The sequence below is a fragment of the Astatotilapia calliptera genome, chromosome 8 (genome assembly GCF_900246225.1).
Source record: "Astatotilapia calliptera chromosome 8, fAstCal1.2, whole genome shotgun sequence".
Taxonomy (NCBI): domain Eukaryota; kingdom Metazoa; phylum Chordata; class Actinopteri; order Cichliformes; family Cichlidae; genus Astatotilapia; species Astatotilapia calliptera.
In genome coordinates, this window is record NC_039309.1 from 10,806,967 (window position 1) to 10,826,519 (window position 19,553).

The following is a 19,553-nucleotide window of genomic DNA, read 5'->3' on the forward strand; positions in this document are numbered from 1 at the left end:
ACTCTGTGGAAGGAAAATATAAAGAAATGAGGAGTGACTCAAGACATTTTTACACACTAATATAAATTAAAGAAGCATATAAAGACATTCACATGTCTGTTGGATTTCATAAGTTAATGTATCTTCCCTTTCCTTGCCTAACCCCTTTGTAACTGGAATTAGGATCAGCTGTTGAATTTATATTATGGCCTTTAACATCCTAATCTTTCTGATTAAAGCATGTGAAAGTCATGGTAAGGAGGAAATGACTCCATGCCCTTAACATCTGTAGTGAAGTATCTCATTCTAATGTTTAAATTTAGATGATAAAAATAAACAGTCAAGCCTGTAAGCATGCAATATGAAAATGAGTGTTCGTACTCTGAGCCAGTGTGTTGACTGGTACAGCACAGGCTTTACAGAGTAGCATTTGATCCCTTATAATCAGTGCAACATTTTCAGCTATTGCACCAGATTCGTACATCATACTAAAAGAGTTACACAAAAACAGAAATGGTGGGATTTGGAAAGAGTTGCAGGAGAGGAAGGACAGTTTTCAACACTGAGCCCTGTTTTATAGACGTGCTCATTCCTATAACTCTGCTTCACTGGCTCTGTTTTTTTCTCTTGTTCGCTCTTTTTATGTGACAGAAAAAAAGAGTAGGCTTGTACGTACATAGTAAAATTTATAGTTAATACACCTTATTTCAGAAGATATTCTTCACACTTCACTGTCTCCATTATAAAACACTTCAATAGTAAGTTTTAATTAGAATTTTATAAAAGAAAAAATGTTCCCAGTCAGTGTGTTGGACCATATTCAGACTGTAAGCGCACGTGGAATTAAATTGGCTTTTTCTGACCTGCAGGCTGGCCTTTATGAAGATGACCTCTATGACGGGGCCTGGTGTGCTGGGAGAGATGACACTCTACAGTGGTTTGAGGTGGATGCCAGGAGGCTGACAAAGTTCACTGGGGTCATCACACAAGGCAGGAGCTCCCTCTGGTCGTGAGTAGGAACCCAGCAGACATGTATGGAGAGTTGCAGATGGTTGCACAGTGAGGATCTAGATTGTTCTTGTCCATGAAACATAACAGGATAAATATGTGGGATGGATTTTATGCAGGCTATTGGAGCCTGTTTTGATATATTTGTGAAAAAAATTCTAAAGAAAATCTGCAAGGAGATTTATAACTGAATATCAAGCGCAGTGTTATGTAATGTTTATGAATGTAGGCAATCTTTGCATTAACCACTAACCTTGATTAAGTCCTTTTTATGTTTTATACAACAGGGAGATAAAATCAAGACTGAAAACATTATCATGCAACCATTTACCTGAACTTTGAATAGAGAAACTTGAATAATTTTCCATCAAGAGTAAATATTGAGAATCCTTTTGCTTTGCAGATGTTGTTTCTCTGCTCTTATGCAGTTATTGTTCAGTACAGTATGACATTATACTGTTTCAGTATGAATCTGTAAATCTCGCATGGCAGAGTCACAGATTTAGCTTTGCCACTCATGGAGCCGCGCCCTTAACGTTGCTAATACAAACTCAAGCACAGTAAATGGTCATAAAACAGTTTACATGTTGCACGAGTTTCAAAATGACTCTCCGTAATAAAACTGAACGTAGACGGACATAACCATTCCGAAATTCTTGGATTTTCCCTTGAATCCATCTGGAAAATTTAACTCCACGAACATAAACAAAACAAGCTTTTCAATCTTGTCTACATGGCACCGAACCTTCACTGGTGTTTGGCCTTTTCATGAGGCTTTTCTGATCCCCTCACAGTGGGATTAAGGATTTATGAATATGACTGATTGGAGTGCAGCCTGATTCTTTCATTACTCTTAAAAGGTCACCACATTTTTAGAAATAACACATCAGAGGAGAGAGACTGTACAGCCTTATGGACTTGTTGAACACAGTCAGATGTAGAGGGAAAAAGAGATGCAACAAGTAGGCATTATTATTTAAAAATGCTTTTAGAAAGAGTGTGCAGCTATATGTAAAACAAAAACTGCAGCACCATAATGGCTCAGTGGAGTCTTATGTACTTAATCATAAATATCTCCCACCTCCCACTGCTACATCTGAACAACAAGTGTGCCAGGTCTTCTTTGAGTATCCACACATGCGTTTACTCTTAAATTTAGAAACCACCTACAAGTCACTATTGCTTCAATTACTGTGCCGCAGTGTATACTGTTTTTAAAGCCATTTTAAAATCAAATCAGGGTGTTTTCCACAGCACAGAGCAGGAAACAAACACTTCACTGTGGGTAAGTCACCCTAGGTGGAGTGAAAGTTATCTAGGTTTGTATCAACTGATTTATGAAACTGCCGCAGCTTTGTTTCAGTCATTTTGTGTGTAAGCATGTGTGTAAGAATGGTAAAAAACATTTCAAACACATTCCACAACACCTTGTCATCTTCATTTTTTGTTATACAAAACTGCAACTATACATGTTAGTACATCAAAAGAGCTTTTCTGCTACCAGAGACCCACAAATGTGAAAAAACTATATTTAAACTAGATTTGATTGCATCCCATGTAGCCAAAAAGGTAACAAAATGGGCCAACATTAGACTGAATGATACTATATGTGTTCTACTTTTTCAATCTGGTCAATTTATTACTTACAAACTGACAGCCTTTGTAAAGAAAGCACACACTCTGTCAATTCCAAGGTTTTATATATCAGGACATAACCAAAAATCGTCTGGTACTGTAGCAGCTTCTGAAGTTTTTAAAATGACATAAACATAAATAAACAAATTTCATCATGTCAATATTTTAACAAAAATGAAGCCACAAAACAGAAGCAGTGCTCTGAAAAACTACGCACATGCCATGATTTACCAGCTTCTAGGACCACTTTTAGCTGCGTATGTCGAAGTAACTGTTCAGTATCAGTCTGTCACATCATGGAGGCGTTTTAGTCCATTCTTCTTTACAACATTGCTCTATTTTATTAGGGTTTGCAGGTGGTCGTTTACACACAGCTCTCTTAAGGTCACACTACAGCATGTCAGTCAGGTTGAGGTCTAGACTTCTCTTCTGGTTTAGTCATTCTGTTGTAGATTTGTTGCTGTGCTTGGGATCATTGTCTTTTTCATGATACAATTGTGGCCAAGCTTTAGCTATTGGACAGATGGGCTCACATTTGCCTCCAGAATACTTGGTGTACGGGGGAGTTCATGTTTGACTCAATGACTGAGAATTTCCAGGGTTCTGTGGCTGCAAAACAAACCCAAAACAAACCCAGCTCCGTGCTTCACAGCTGGTATGAGGTGTTTGTGCTGATATGCTGTGTGGTTTTCGCCAAATGTGGCACTGTGCATTATGACCAGTCTCCACTTTGGTCTGGTCTGTCCAAAGTACATTGTTCCAGAAATCTTGTGGTTTGTTCACATGCAACTTTTTAAACCTAAGTCATGCTGCTGATGTCTTTTTAGAGAGAGGAGGTGTTCTCCCACCAGTCTTTTCAAACAAGCCATACTCATTCAAACTTTTTCTAATTGTACTGTCATAATCTTTAACTTTTAACATCCTAAACAAGACTTGCAGAGTCTGCGATGTTGTTTTTAGACTTTTTGTTTTTAAAAAGATCTTTGAGCATTGCGTGGTCTGACCTTGGGGTGAATTTGTTGGGACATTCAGTCCCAAGAAGATTGGCAAATGTTTTCCACTTGTGAATAATATTTTTAACTGCAGTATGGTGGACTTCACGTTATGTGGAAATGCCCTTATAAGCCCTTCCGGACTGATGGACAGCAGTACTTATCTATTAAGCCTAAAAGCCTTAAATAAATTGTTAGAATAAGTGTTAAAGCAATTTTGACAACAAGAAAGTGGAAAACTGGAGGGAACTGAGGACCACATTTGCATTTAAGCGAGAAGGCCAGCAGATTTTCCCCTGCCATCTACCTTTCTCAACTTCCCTCAACAATGTTATTTGAACACTTCAGACCTTTGTACTTATTAAGTGGACTGGGTGGCACAGACTTTGTAGAAAACTGCTATGTAGTCAGAGAGCAAGGTGAGAGACTTTACCAAGTTGTGTTTGTAATTTCCCTTCAATGCTGGTGCAACCTAATGGCACAGAAGACACAGATGCCCGAGACAGAATTTCTCTGCAATTAGCTCTGTAGGGTATGTAACTGTCTGCAGTGCCAGCTCAGGGGCTTCCTTCTATAACAGTGCTTTAATTAACAGAGCTGGGAATTCTTACCAGGCTAGACCAGCTCAGCACTGATGTCTTTATCCAGAAGCATAGGAGGCACAAGGGAGTTACTGCCAACCTACATACTGCAGACTTTGGTTAGAGGTCTGTCTGGTGTTATGGGACATTAAGCCATCTGTGAGTTCTTTATATAGGCATATTTAAAAGGCATTGTACTGAGTGATGTCTCACCTGTCTGTGTTCAACATAAAGTACCTCTAAAGGACATGGCTGGTATATTTGCACACTTCATTAATTACTTCTCCTCTGTTCTCATATTTATAAAATTCCTCTTTTTTATTTTTTACATTTCTTTCTGTTTAGTTTATTTTAGTTTGTATAGAAATATGTATAACTGAGTTTTTTCAGTTCACCATTTATTTTTCAGTATGTTTATGTTTAATTGCAGGAGTCTGCCTATGTAACAGTCAACATGGTGAGTTTCAAATGTGCAACGTAGCCCACCAACATCTCCCTAAAGAAAAATTGTGTAATGGCCCCGATTGTTCTATGATAATGCCGTCGAGGCCTGGTTTTAAAAGTTCGTATGGTGTAACTCTAGGAAGGATTGATGCATATTGTCCTCAGTCTTACAGATTTGATGCTCACTGTGATGGATTAAACAGCGTGAGCAAGTTACAAGAGTGCACTAATAGATTTTAGTGTCATGGTCCTGGGCCGTGTTGGCCCAGTATTCTTAGTTCTCTTGTATTTTTGTATTTAGTTCCCTGTTTAGGTTCTGTTTCCTGAGTTGCCCTGTTATGTTGTTCCCTGTGTGCTTTCCCTTTGTGACTCTCACCCCCTGTGTGCCCCTCTATGTATTCATGAGCCCTTGTCCCCTTTCGTGTTTTATTCCATGTTTTCCCCAGCCTGTTATGTCTGTGTTCTCCCCGTGCTCTCTCCTCCTGTCTGAACCTCTGTGTACTTCCTGTTTGACTCTGCCCGTCTCCCGTCAGTGTTATGTTCACCCCGCCCTGTCTCGTTATGGTTATCTGTGTCAGCTGTGTTCCCCGTGTGTTCCCACTTTCCTCGTTAACCCTCTGTGTATTTCTCTCTGCGTCTTCCTCTGTTCGGCGTCGCGTTCTCCCTCATGTTGTGTGTTATTCTCCCCGTGGTTCCTGGTACATCTCATGTTTAGTTTTTCCAGTTTAGTTCAGTACTGTTTTGTGTTTCACCTTTAAGCCAGCATTAAAACTGTGATCTTTAAGTTTATCCCCGTGTCTGTGAGTCTGCATCTTGGGTCCTTCTCCTGCCTGCCACACAACAAATCATGACATTTAGTCTTTAAGGAGATTAATAGAGCTCAAGTGATGCCTGGAAAAGCCTGGAAAATAGATTAAAATGACTAAAAGACAGAAGGTTTTCAGAGCACAGAACCCATCTAAATAAGATAACTTCTTAAGCCTGATATTATAATTGAGTGTTTCCCACTAGACCCCCAGTGAATCTGGCACACTGCTTGGTCTAGGCCTGAATGCTCCTTTTATTCAACATGATTAATACTCTACAAAAAATCTTGATTTCATAGTTGCAGTGCAGTTTTCTAATGCACTGCCTCAAATGACATTTCTCCCTTATTCTTATAATTTTTAACAGGAGTGATTGGGTCACCTCGTACAAGGTCATGTTTAGCAATGACAGCCATACCTGGATAACACTGAACAATGGCTCAGAAGACTTGGTGAGTAACAATCTAGACATTTAAAGTGCTTTATCCACCCCTCATTTCTTTATATTTTGGACAAGGAGCCAGACTTTCTTCTGAGGTTTTTCAGGCTTTTCTGAATTTCTTTTTTGCATCTGGCCTTTCAGCTGATACATCTGCTTTTTATTAGAAATGGGCTCAGTGGAAGATTTTCTGTGAATAAGTCGTTCTTAAAGAAGGGAAACGGGGATAAAAGGCTGAGGTATTTCTAATTACGCAAAAACAGGACTGAAAATCAGTGGCAACAGGACTTCTGGAGTGACAAATCCAATTTGTGGTCAGGAGAGAGCTACAACAGTGAGTGTCTACTCCATCTATAAAAGACGATGGAGACTTGTTTAGAGCTGTATCTCAGTCAGCTGTATTGGCGATCTTCAAATTTCACAGAATTATGATTCATTAGATTAGATTTCGATCCAACATGCAATACCATGTGGACAGCATCTGAATGGCAACAGCTTTGTTTTTCAGCACAACAATGATGCCAAACACACTCCAATGCACTAAAACATACTTGCATAGAAAAACATACAATGAAATCAATCAGCCACTATCCAACCAAATATTGACTTTCAAGCTCGTTAGAATTGCAAAAACTCTTATACTGTTTTTCCACTCAAGACTTTCATACAGTATTGTGTATTTAAAGTCTTCTGACATATGTATCATACTGAAAAATACTTATACTGTTAATATTCCTATTAACCATAGCTTAATAAGGATTCTTGTTTTCCGTGTCCATGGTTGGATGGAACCATTTTTTAAAAAAGGCTACAGAGTAATTACACAGAGAGATTTAGACGCCTGGTTATTTCTTAGCTTAGCTGAAGTGCAATAGAAAAACAGTGCGGATGCTGAAGCAGATAGGAACTTCATCCTGGCTCATTGTCAGAGATGGATCTTTCTCCCCACTTAACACTTCTGCAGTTTATGTAACTGAATAGACAGAAACCAAATACAGCTGAAAGAAAGAAAGCAAGAAAGAAAAAAGGAAAGATTAATAATCTCTTCTGCACATGCAAATCGGATCAAGTTAATATTTTTGTGGAAAATCATATCCTCATTGCTCCCTCTGTGGTTCACATCCCAGTTAATTAAATTTTGGTGTAACTGTGCACTCCCTTGGCTGGTGATGTCATCAGTGTGGGAGATAATATCCCTATGGTAATTTAATGTCTGCTACAAGCCTCCCTCTCATCCACCTTTTGAGCCAAATGCCAAACTGTTCTGTTGGTCTTTCAAAATGCCAAAAGGTGCGGATTACAGCTCCAACCGTGGGTGTTAAAATTTACAATAAACTCCCAGTGGTATCAAAGTCTCATGACATTGTACAGGTGCATTTATGTGTGTTTTTATATTTTTCGTTGGTCTTTTCAGGTTCTAACTGTACAACCTCTTTTTTCTTTTAATAAGTATTTATATTTATAATATTTTGGTTGTTTTTATATATATTTTAAAAGCCTCTTTAGCATTTATTTTATGTAAGTCTATCTTTTTGTCTCAGTAGATATTCAAGGGCAACAGGGAAAAAGAGATCCCAGTCCGGAACATCTTCCCAGAACCTGTGGTCAGTCGATACATTCGAATTAACCCTCGCTCTTGGTTTACCAGGGGCAGCATCTGTATGCGAGTGGAGATCCTTGGTTGTCCTATGCCAGGTGACGGGTTTGTATGGACAAAGCAGATACAATTAGTCCTTAATTTTTCTCGCAGGGAAGATTTTGCTTTTATGCATTTACTTTTGCTTTTCCCAGTTAAAGGTTTTCTATCTGCAGAGATTATCCACAGTAATCATGACACTGTTGGTGCAAAAGACAGGACAAGACAAGAAAGAAAATGTTTTCATTTTGCACAGGCTAAACCTAAACTGAAACCAAGAGAGCAAATTTTAAATCTTTCTGAAGCTTTTTAATCTTTAAAAACCAGTAACTGTATGTCTTCTGATTCCAGATCCAAATAATTATTATCACAGACGCAATGAAGTCATAACAACAGATGACTTGGACTTCAGACATCACAGCTACAAAGAAATGAGGCAGGTGAGTTACAGTAAGCAGACCAGTAGTAAAAAAAGAGAAAAGACTCAACCTATTTCTTATTCAGACCAGAGCGTGAAGCAATAAAAATGGCGTATAACTTCGAGCCAACACTAGACAAGTTGTGTCCTTTGCAAGAACAAAGTGTACAAGTGTAACAAATGAAGCGAACAGTGCCAGCCACATAAAAATTCATAAAGCATCTCTGCTTGTGACATTACTTATTCATATAGTTGTCAAGAGCAGAAGCCTAGTTTGTACTGAGAAGGAGGACAGCTGTATTTGTCACTGCGTACACTCTGCCAGGGTGACTGTGAATTGTAATTATCTCTAATGTAGCAGTTCTATGTGTCAAACATTCGACTACAGGTGCTCTGAACTGCTCTTTAACACACTCAGACTGCTATATATGAGTCTTTAGAAAGCTGCTGTGAGTGCCTGAAATTATATTATAGAAATATCAAAGTTTCTGCTTTTCTTTGCTTTCTTTTCTTTTAAAGCCAACATGTCTCACACAGGAAGTTCAAGCACCAATAGGCCTCCATAAAGAAAGGCTATTTTTAAAACTCCTTTTGTAGGGCTCTTGCACCCTTGGCATTTTGCTTCTTCTTGTATGTACCATATCTCCCCTTCATCTGTTGCTGTTTAAATACTGCTGTGCCAGAACTTTAAATTGGAAATAGCCCTTTGCGGCTTCCCGAATAAAGCACGTGTCCAATGAAGGGAATGAACAAGATATCCGTTATGATGCTCAAGGACTGTCCTTTCTGTAAACCACGGCTGATTATAATACAGCGCCCTTGGGATTACTGATATTGCCAAACACAGACAGTGAAAAGACATTATAAATGGTGAGGAAAGAGCACTTTTCACGCTCTAAATTAATATTGCCCGAGAACACGGTGGCAGAGATGCTTCTCTTTGATAACAGCTTTAGCGTAAGTAGAAAGTTTAAGCATATAGCATGCGCTGTGTTCTGTTTTATTATGTTTCCGTAAGAAAAAATTACAGAGAAGTGGGCAAAAGATTCCTTCTTCTAAGGCAGATTGTCCCCCAGTGATCATGGTAAATAACAGCCCAGGTTTATTTATCAAGGGCATGCTGTGCTTTATTGAGCTGAGACTTAGGATCCTATATTTCTATCAATAAAAAGCAGACGTTTGTTTAATGATTTACATGAGAAGTTACGTTAAACACAGACTTGATTTAAACCCCATGACCGGCTAATAACTTCTGCTGCAGCTGAAAGAGCTAGCACACACAAATGTCTGACATTACTGGGGTTTCTTTACTTAACAGCTAGTTAGTCTTTCTCCAACTGCACATTTTCTTTGTGTCACCACTCTTACAAAGAGGAGTATACAATAATTATTTCTATTTTAATCTGCCTCTGTGGGGGACATTCAATGGGCCTTTCTTGCAGGCTTCATAATTGCCTTGACTGCTGCTGCAAAGCCCCTCACACTGGCTGCAGTGTTATCAAATAAGGGCTTTAACACAGCACTGGAGAATGTGTTTCTGGAGTGTCATTTATTTTTATATTTTAAGGATATGTGCACATGTTCTTACAACTAAGCAATGCCATTATTAAGATAGATAGATAGATTGAATTAGTGCTCTTGAACAAGTTGTTAGCAATAAAACTCAAACTAATCACAATTGCTCCAAAGGGCACTAATAACACAAACAAGGTAGAGAGACCCAGTTCAGTGAATTAGCTAAGGTGACCTCTTGCGAACAGCCAAGGCATCACTTTGCTTAAACTTTGTCTAAACCAAAAATATATATTTTTAATATGTGCTAATTTGTTAATTTAATCATTAAATTTGAATATTTTAAGCAAACGTATGCAGATTAACTCACTTCTGGATGCCAGCTCTCAGTGGACATTTAAGAAACTTAGTGTAACTATTGATTTAGATTTAAGTGATGGATCTTTATAGTCTGTAACCTGGCATGCAGATGTGAAATTTCCAATGAGGTGCATGCCAGGTTACAACATGTAGGAGGCATTTGCAGTTATGATTGATTTTATTCTTATTCATTTTTTATCTTCTTACTTTATATTGTATCCCATTCTTATTTATTTCATCTTTTTACCCTGTATATATCCTATTGTGTCATATCTCCAGTGTTTCCTCAGAGGGCGCTCTCTGCACCGGGGCTGTGATCCCTCCCTCCTGCTGTGTGCCCAGCCTGGAGGCTGCGATCTGTGACCGGCTCCCGGTGCAGACGGCTCCCTGTGATAGTGTTTCCTCACTTGGCTCATGCGTACCAAGCCCAATTTTACTCTTTAAGTGTGCGTGTGTGTGTGTGTGTGTGGAGGGGGGGGGGATGTGTGTATTCACATCGTTTATGTTAATGAGAGTGTGGGGAGTGAGTTGGAGGGCGGGGTGGGCTGCTTTTAACCATGTAAAGCACTTTGTGCTACATTTTTTGTATGAAAAGTGCTTTATAAATAAAGATTAATTGATTGATTGATTGATTGATTGATTGATTGATTGATGATATACAACATAATCCATGCAACTCAAAACAAGCTTTATCTGTTTCCTCAGACAAATGTGAAGAAGCAGACAAATTTGTGACCAAACCCACTCGTCACCATTTTCTGATTAAAAAATGTGAAACTTTAAACTAGTGCATATGATGAGCCTAACAGTTTGCTCATTATCTTGAAAACAGCAGTTGTCAAAACAATCTCAACTCAAGGTCGATTTGCTCGCTTGTTGGGCAGCTTTCAGAAGATGACAGCTGTTGTCTTGTCATGAAATGACTGATGTGCCGTGATTTTCTGTCCCTCTGAGCACTTCTGTGACTTTGAAAATTTTGTATCTCAGCTGTAAATACCACAAAAATTCCACCTAGCTGTTTAAATAAATGTATTTTTTGATCTCTTGTACCTCTGAAAGTAGTTTTTCGGAGCCCCAAAGATAATGTGAGTTCTGCAGTAGATATTAGCTCTCACATTTAGGTCAGATTTTATATAGAGTATCAGTAGCTAATGCCTCATTATTTGCTTTCCACAGCTTATGAAGGTGGTTAATGAAATGTGTCCCAACATAACCCGGATCTATAACATAGGAAAAAGTCAGAGTGGCCTCAAATTGTATGCGATCGAGATCTCTGACAATCCGGGAGAACATGAAGTTGGTGAGTAGTTAAGTAAGTGGATTATGATTGCTGAATATAATGCAGAAAAAAGGAACATCAAAGACACACAGTGTTCCTAAGAGTTATTTTCTTTCTACAGTTGTAGTGATGGCTCTATAAATTTCCATCTGTTCTCTCTCTCCATCTCTCCCTTAATGTGAAACTGTTGATTAGGCGAACCAGAGTTTCGTTACACGGCAGGATTGCATGGTAATGAGGTGTTGGGACGAGAACTGCTCCTCCTGCTGATGCAGTTCATGTGCCTGGAGTACCTATCTGGCAACCAGCGGATACGTCACCTGGTGGAAGAGACTAGAATCCATCTACTGCCATCTGTCAACCCTGATGGGTACGAGAAAGCCTTTGAAGTGGTAGGTCTGCAAGACAGCCATTTGTGACCTCCTACCACGATCTGGCCTCTGGTGAAAGCAGCATCTCTCTGCTTGGTCTCCTCCTAATAAAAGTGCATGTGGTGCTGGAAAATTAGTTTGTTCGTTTTCTGTACATCATTCAATGTGAGCACATACTGTAACACACTTTTCACAAAAGCTAACAACCAGTTTCAGGGTCATGTTTTACTTCAGTACATGCAAAGTTAAAAGAGATGAAGCTACTGAACCCTGTGACGCTTATATAAAGGCAGCAGGCAAGCCAGTTTTTTTTAAAAGTTATTGTTTTCCTGACTGATTAAAGTGATTAAAGTTTTTTTTTAAGAAGAAGCTACTTTTGGTAGCTCACTTATTCACCAGGGTTGGCACAGCAGGTAGCTGTGTATGTTTGATTTGACAGATTTTTTTTACGCCAGCTGCCCTTTCTGATGCAATCCCAAAGGGATTTGTGTCTCCTCCCAGGAAAACAAGGAAACTTTAGCTTGTTAGGTGAATGACTACTACACTGTGGAGCCATGGATTAAAGCTTTTTATGGTATTTATATAAAGCCAAATTGCAACAACAGTTGCAAAAGCCCTACGATTACTTACAATTACTTACATTACAATTATTTCTTTGTTTCCTGTAAAAATTAGACTTTTTACCCCCTTATTCTAGTGTACCTACCTTTAGGTATTTGTAGATAAATATAATTACATTATAATTTCAAATAAAATATGTTGACATGGCATTTAATTATAGGGGATTATGCCCTTAGTTGTGGGCTGTATTATAAAGTTTTAGTGCTTTTTTCATACTTGACTTTTTAAAAATAGTTTCTTGGATCACAGTTTCTTTTGTTCAGTGTATAAAAGTCTTATGTAACATGAAAACTGCTGCATTCATTTAAACTAAATGCTCAGCTCTGCATCTCAACTTAGCATTTGGTCCTGTGGCTCTACATACCCTTTAAGTTTGAGTTGGCTCCTGCTAGCCCCAAGTCTCATCAAACCATAGCCAATTAGTTTCAGCAAACACTATCAGTGTCCACTCCCAAACAAGCAATGATCAAAAAGAAAGATGTAACAAATGGGTTAACCAAGCTCGGAACACAGATTAAAAATTTAGGCTTTATATTGTCAAATAAAAATGAGTTGCCATGGCACTCGGCAGCCACCAGTTCTGATCAGATATTTTGGCAAACAAGACCACTAACTTTCATTTTGATGGGTTTAAAGCTGCATGGATCATCAGTCAAATAAAAGCATGGCGACTTTGCCCCAAAATGCTGTTTTGGCATGCAAGAAGGTAGGGAGGGACAGATATCTTCCATAAATTTTTATTAAGGATGCTTTAAACTGTGTTGCAGTGATAAAAAAAACAAAACAAAACACTTAAAGCAGCTTTAAGCCCTTTTTGCTTGCAGGTGATGACCTTCCACTCGACAGCATGTTGTTTGTTTGGCAAACTGTGCGGATGGACCACAGGATTTTTTGATCAGTCTCTGCAACCCCTGCCCCTCCTGTGCCTGGCTTGATACCTCTGCTAAGCCTCTTAATGATAACTCCACACTTCCCACCTCCGCCGCTGACAGAATTCCATCTGTGATCATAGATTTGTGTTCCCACTGTCTTTGAATTTTCCAAATATTGTGGTTTTCTTTTGTTTTACGCAGGGCTCCGAGCTCATCGGCTGGTCTCTGGGTCGATGGAGCAACGATGGAATCGACATTCACCATAACTTTCCTGATCTTAACGCTATTCTGTGGGCAGTTGAGGCAAAGAAGTGGGCTCCTCGTAAAATGTTCAACCACCATATCGCCATCCCAGATTGGTACCAGTCCACAAATGCCTCAGTAAGTCAGTAAATCTTCCCCGTCATAGTCTGTCTTTTAAATTGTGATTGCCATTTGGTTTCCAGTGACTTTTCCCTCAGGTGACAAATTCTGACACTGTATTTTTGTCTTGGACTCCCTAGAAGCGTAACAAACAAATTTCATAGAGAAGATTATCAGTCTTTTGAAAAGGGTAAACATTTCACGGGGGCATATCAGTGCTGTCTATTTTGGGAGAAGCGGATGCATTCGCTGTGTGACGACAAAGGGGCTGTGAGCTAAAATATACCCAGCAATCTATTTAAAGCTCATCCTCACGAGTGTTTTGACGTTGGTGAGAGCCCCGAGTGAGTCATACAAAGCCTCCAGAATAGCTGCTGCAGCTGTAGAGCTGGGATCCCCATCTGTGCTCACAAAGCTGTGAAAACTATCCTTGCCTGCCTGGCTAACTGGTTCAGCCTGTGCTTGGAGATAAAAGGGGTTACGTGAGCCTGAACAGCAGGGGCAATTTTATCAATTTCCTGCCTCTTGATGAATATTTGTCCACTTTTTAAAGTGGATTTTACTAAAATTCTACTGCAGTATTTTAACATTTAAATATTGTTATTACTCCCTCTTGACAGCACATTGCAGCAAATTGTTTTCAGCATGAGTGAGTTTATTTAGTGACTGTGCCGAGACGATTGCATGAAGTACATTATCATTCCCTTTCCTGTATCCCCTCCCGCCTGTAGGTTGCCTTGGAGACACGAGCTCTGATAGCATGGATGGAGAAGATGCCCTTCGTTCTGGGTGGTAACCTCCAGGGTGGGGAGCTTGTGGTGACCTTCCCGTATGACAGAACTCGCTCCCAAGGGGTGGTCAGGGAGCAAACCTCGACACCAGATGACCACATCTTCCGCTGGCTGGCCTTCTCCTACGCGTCCACCCACCGTCTGATGACTGATGCCAACCGACGGGTCTGCCACACACAAGATTTTGCCAAGGAGGATGGCACCATCAACGGCGCATCCTGGCACACTGCAGCCGGCAGTTAGTGTCCATATCTGGAGGGTGGATTTCTCTGCTCAGCTCTGAGCCTTTGAGCTGTAGCTTTTTGTTAGCATATATCTGCATATTTGGAAAACTTCTGCTTTCAGAGCTTCTAGGTTTTAGCCAAAGCATTATGTAATAATTCACAGACAAACAAATAATAATGAAAGGCTTTTTTAAGCCCACTTTTAATTTCACAGATCTGGCCAGTAAGTGAACTAAATCCTGACCGGCTTCTGCTGTCTCTTTTTCTTGGCAGGTATGAATGATTTCAGCTATCTGCACACAAATTGCTTTGAGCTGTCGATGTATGTGGGTTGTGACAAATTTCCTCATGAGAGTGACCTGCCTGAGGAGTGGGAGAACAATCGCGAGTCTCTTCTTGTATTCATGGAGCAGGTACAGAGGCAAAGGAGCCCCTAAATTTCACACATGTACATAAAAAACTTAACAAATAACCAATAAAGGCACTTAAACATGAGTGTTTTAAATATTTTAGAGCTTTTTTATAATGTACATGGTTTTAATTTACTAATGTTATATCAATACCATAACTGTTTTATACTAAATTAATGCTGTTGTCAAATATAGGTTTAGCTAGCTGTTATTTGAATATCGGTGCTACATGAGGAGGAACTATATTATAGAATCCTTAACTGTCAACATACGGTACACTTCACATCATTAAACCACACACGATGACATGTGCCATGCTTCCACGTACAGGTGCACCGTGGGATCAAAGGTGTAGTCAAGGACCACCAAGGTCGTGGAATAGCTAATGCCATCATCTCTGTGGAGGGCATCAACCATGACATTCGTACAGGTATCATGCTGCTTTTACCTGATTCTTATTACTGTGACAGTGCGGTCTATCCTCTGTATGTGTGTAAACATGGAAAAATATTGTCCTTGTGACTGGTGCTGCAAAGTTGCCTGTGAGCTGTGTGTTTATTTTTTCTTTGTCTGCCACTTTATATGTGTGTGCTTGACATCTAAATGAAAGGCCATTTCTTAGTTTTAGTTTTTTGAGATCCCCATTAGCTCATGCAATAGCAGTAGCTACTAACTGTTGTTCTCTGTTTGTACTCTGAGTCATTAACGGTTAATGGTTTGAGCTAGTAAACCAGTACAAAGTAAACATATTTACAGGAAACCCCCCCTTCCAATTGTCTGGACCTGGGTAGCTGTCAGCGTCTGTTTTGCAGCAGCGTTTTTGCATTCATCTGAAATTTTTTGCGAGTAAGCTCAGATTTTGCAATCAAAGCAGAAGAAGCTGCCTCGGGGCGCTCTGACTCAACTGTCTCCACAGTCCAGCTTATTCCTCAGAAATGAATCATTCTTGCAACGAGTTGGTATTTCGGTATAAGACGGGATAAAAGGCACAAACAAAAGCAGGTTATGTATTTTAGCGGAGCTCTGACTCAATTCACAGTCATAGCCTGTGCTGCCGAGGCCTCCTGCTCCGAATTTAACAATCAAGTGTGAGTCCTCAAGGCAATCTATTCTGATGCCTAAAAAATGCAGCTTTCCAAGCCAAAGTAGTTTTGTACTTAGAGCATGAAATCAAATGTTCAAAAGGACATTGGCCATTATTATTCCTGGAACTAAGTTTAAGTCAGCGCTTCCTCTTAGGATTCTCACTATTCTCAGCTGCAGAGAGGAAAGATGTGAGGGTATTTACTTTGATGACTGTACCTTTTCAGCTGTTTTGAATTTCCTTTGGAACTTTATGGACCTTTAGAAACAGGCGTTTGCAAGGCGGTTTCTCTCTTATCAAGATGAAACAGCTGTAGTCACCAAGAAGACATGACAGAAAGCTTTGGTACTGCTGATACACTGATATCCAATAGATAATGGAAATACGCTCTAGTTCCATTGCATTTTTCATGCAGTGACTTCAGAAAACAATTCAGTTCTCTTCTTCCATCTAGTAATATGAGCATGGATGCTGTTGTGTAACTATTTGGACTGACAGCAGCAGAACCAGACCTGCCTTCATATTTCATTTGTCTCAGTGGTTGTTCAGACGCGTCAGGTGGGTGTTTGGATGGCAGGAGGGACGCAACACTGTCGTTTTTGTGAGTGAGTCAAAGGCTGAAAATATTCCATAGGCGCACTGGTGTACTGAGGTCACGTAAAGGCAGTATTTGGCACAGAGAGACCAAGAAAATCCAACACGACAAAGCAGAGCTCCTTTTAAAAGAGCTTCTTTCTACTTTTATACAACACCTACCTCGTCAAAAGTAGAACACACAGAACTCGCCAACATTTATTTTAGGCATCAAATGAAGGCTTTTATGATGCTTGTTTTTCTGCCACTGCTTACTGGGCTGTTCAAATTCAGATTTCTAGGACAGAATTTGCATTTTGCAACTGTGGCAAAAATAGTGTGCTTTAATGTGTTTTCACAGTCCATAATATGTAAAACACTTAAGGGTGCATCACATATAGTAAAATTTCTTACTCGTGGCTGTGCCAAGACTATAGAAATCAATTTCACCATAATTTATGCTTCAGCTTTATATCATGGCCTGTATATTAAAGATGGACGTAGTCACTGGATTAGAAAAGTGAAGCCTAAAGATGCAAAGGGCATTACAAAACTCTGGATCTAAAAGACTAAAATTCATTAGGTGTCAGCTTCTATGATGAACTGCTGAGTCGGTGCATATTTTTCTCAAGCCATTAAGATGTTATTAGCTAATTTACTACTTCTGATCAATGTGCTCATCATGCTTTTGAAAAAGAGAAAAGAAACTGGTTGGCCAACAGTATAACTGAAGGGAATAATAATTTGGCTGTATGGCAAGTATGCACAAGCACATCAAAGTCCTGTCAACTGATAAAAAGTAGCTAATTAATTGCACTATTTCCATTAATTAAAGGTCATAATTGCATGTTTTTCTCATAATTAAGTAATAATTAAGGTAAAATTAAGCAAAACATTGAAGAGAACAAAGTTTTCTATAGAATCTTAAAATGGACATATGTTCCTTTTTTTTTTTTGACATATACAGTACTGTGCAAGTCTTGAGCCACCTGTCATTTCTTTATATTTTGTTTCCAAGGATAACTTTTAGGTGGTTTTTAATGGTAGTTTTTCAGGCTTTCAGAACATTTAGAAGGTTTTTCTATGAACATGCTTTTTCACTCATTTTCCATACAGTCCTTATAGCCAACCATTTTCAGAGGAACCTGTTTTCTTCTTATTTTTTTTTTTTTTTTGTTTGTTTGTTTTGCTTTTTAAAATTCTGGCTGGACTTAGACCTTTCTGTGTGATTTCTCCATGTTCTCCCCCCAAGGTTTGCTCTAGGTACTCTGGCCTCCTCCTAGAGTCCAACAACATGCAATTTGTAAGGTTAAATTAACTGGTGATTCTAAGTTGCCCATAGGTGTGAATCGTTTCCTGTGTTAGCCCTGTGATAGACTGGCAACCTGTCCAAGGTGAACCCTGCTTCTCGCCCTATGGCAGCTGGAATCGCCTCCAGCTTCCCGTAACACTTAATTGGATAAGTGGAAGAAAATTGATGGATGGATGGTGTTGCATTGTTTGTTAAGCCACCTAACACTGACCTGTGACTCATTCAAGTTTAAAAAGTTACCTAACTCAAGGGATGAACCAGTGTTGTGTCTGCACTTAAACAATTTAGCAAAGGGAAGAAAAGGAACTTGTATCTTTAGACACTTTGATACTCTACCAGTCTGTCAAAAAAAACTAAAAACAAAATGTGTTGCTATTTATTTTGTTGAATATGCCAAAAAATGCCAACGATAACACAGTTTTACAGACATGAAAAAAGTCTTTTGGTGCCAACAAGGTGATTCCCGAAGAGTTATTACCTAGAAACCTGTCACAGTACTGTATGCAGTGTGTCCTTAAAAAACTTGATGAAGCTGGAGAAATGAAGGATGAAAGAAGTGGGAAGCCTAAAAACAACAAATGAACACTATCTGAAAGTTATTCATTTAATCACAGATGCTAACATATTAATTTTGATAGCACTAAGTGCTTAGTATTTCTAAAATCTGCTCACCTCTTTACTCAGTGATAGCAATGACAGCTACAGCACTTTCCTACGAACAAAGTTAATTTTCAGTGTTTGTGTCTTCAGCTGCTGACGGTGATTACTGGCGCCTGCTGAACCCAGGGGAGTACAGAGTAACAGCGAGGGCTGAGGGATACAGCCTCCTGAGCAAGAAGTGTGAGGTGGGCTATGAGATGGGTGCCACCCGTTGCGACTTCACCATTGGCCGCACCAACATGTCACGAATTAAAGAAATAATGGAAAAATTCAAAAAGCAACCCATCAAATTGCCCATGAGGCAGCTTGCGGCCCGGGGGTCCAGAAGGAGACGTCTGGGAACATAATGACCGTATGAGGTAGCTGGAGGAAGAATTAAAAACAAACATCTGCTCTGATCAGACTGCGGTGAAAGCCAAGCCTGGGTTTGGATCTGTGTCAGATTCCTTCTGAGTGCTGTCAGTGGAATTAGTGTTTTGAGACTAAAAATGTGGATTAATTTAAACGGGGCACTCTATTTGATTTCTTGTTTGGTTAGAGCTTCTTTGCACTCACTGTCATCATCAACTTTTCTCTCATCTCAACGGGAAACATTTATGCTTTTCATTTGGTGGAAGGTCAAGTTTGTTAATAGGGCAAATCTTGTGGCATTAGCTATAACAGCAGATAAGAGGTTGTCATCATATTAGAGCTATTTTTTCTTTAATAAATGACTATAGAAATTTAAGCCACTGTGAGGAACTACCATGAATGTCATTATGCACATACTTAATAACTTATGTAACACAGTTATATAAACAGTTACAAAAGCTTTATTACCAACAGCTGTATAATGTTGAGTCCTTAAAAAGCTTGTGGACTTAGTGACCTTTGTCATTGATTCTGTTTTATACACTTTTCTTTTAGTTATTAAAATAAAAGCTGTGTTTTGCACAAAGTGAATTCGTTCAGCTGATTATGTTGTGTGTGAATTCAACTCAGGAAGCCAAACTGTGTAACATCTTTTTAATACAGATTTTTGCTAGTCACTATGCCTGTCACCACATGTATAAAACTTTAAGCTTCTAATAATTTGCATGAGACATCCTGAAAATAGTTACATATCAGAATCTGTAAGTTTGGAGAGACATATCCAAAAAAACTAGAGACAATTTCTTACATATAGAAACAGAAATTAAGAAAA

General features: G+C 39.2%; 1 protein-coding gene across 1 annotated transcript in view; it reads left to right on the forward strand.

The window, feature by feature from the left end:
* Window positions 1-19,244, forward strand: part of cpxm2 (carboxypeptidase X (M14 family), member 2) — a 33,446-nt gene extending 14,202 nt beyond the window's left edge. Inside the window, exons 4-14 of the mRNA XM_026178458.1 lie at window positions 849-988; window positions 5,813-5,897; window positions 7,429-7,579; window positions 7,872-7,960; window positions 10,987-11,110; window positions 11,285-11,481; window positions 13,155-13,334; window positions 14,048-14,345; window positions 14,605-14,744; window positions 15,072-15,171; window positions 18,461-19,244. Of these exons, the coding sequence (XP_026034243.1) occupies window positions 849-988; window positions 5,813-5,897; window positions 7,429-7,579; window positions 7,872-7,960; window positions 10,987-11,110; window positions 11,285-11,481; window positions 13,155-13,334; window positions 14,048-14,345; window positions 14,605-14,744; window positions 15,072-15,171; window positions 18,461-18,717 (1,761 nt within the window). The 3' untranslated portion in view covers window positions 18,718-19,244. The remainder of the gene's footprint in view (window positions 1-848; window positions 989-5,812; window positions 5,898-7,428; window positions 7,580-7,871; window positions 7,961-10,986; window positions 11,111-11,284; window positions 11,482-13,154; window positions 13,335-14,047; window positions 14,346-14,604; window positions 14,745-15,071; window positions 15,172-18,460) is intronic.
* Window positions 19,245-19,553: the final 309 nt, after the last annotated feature.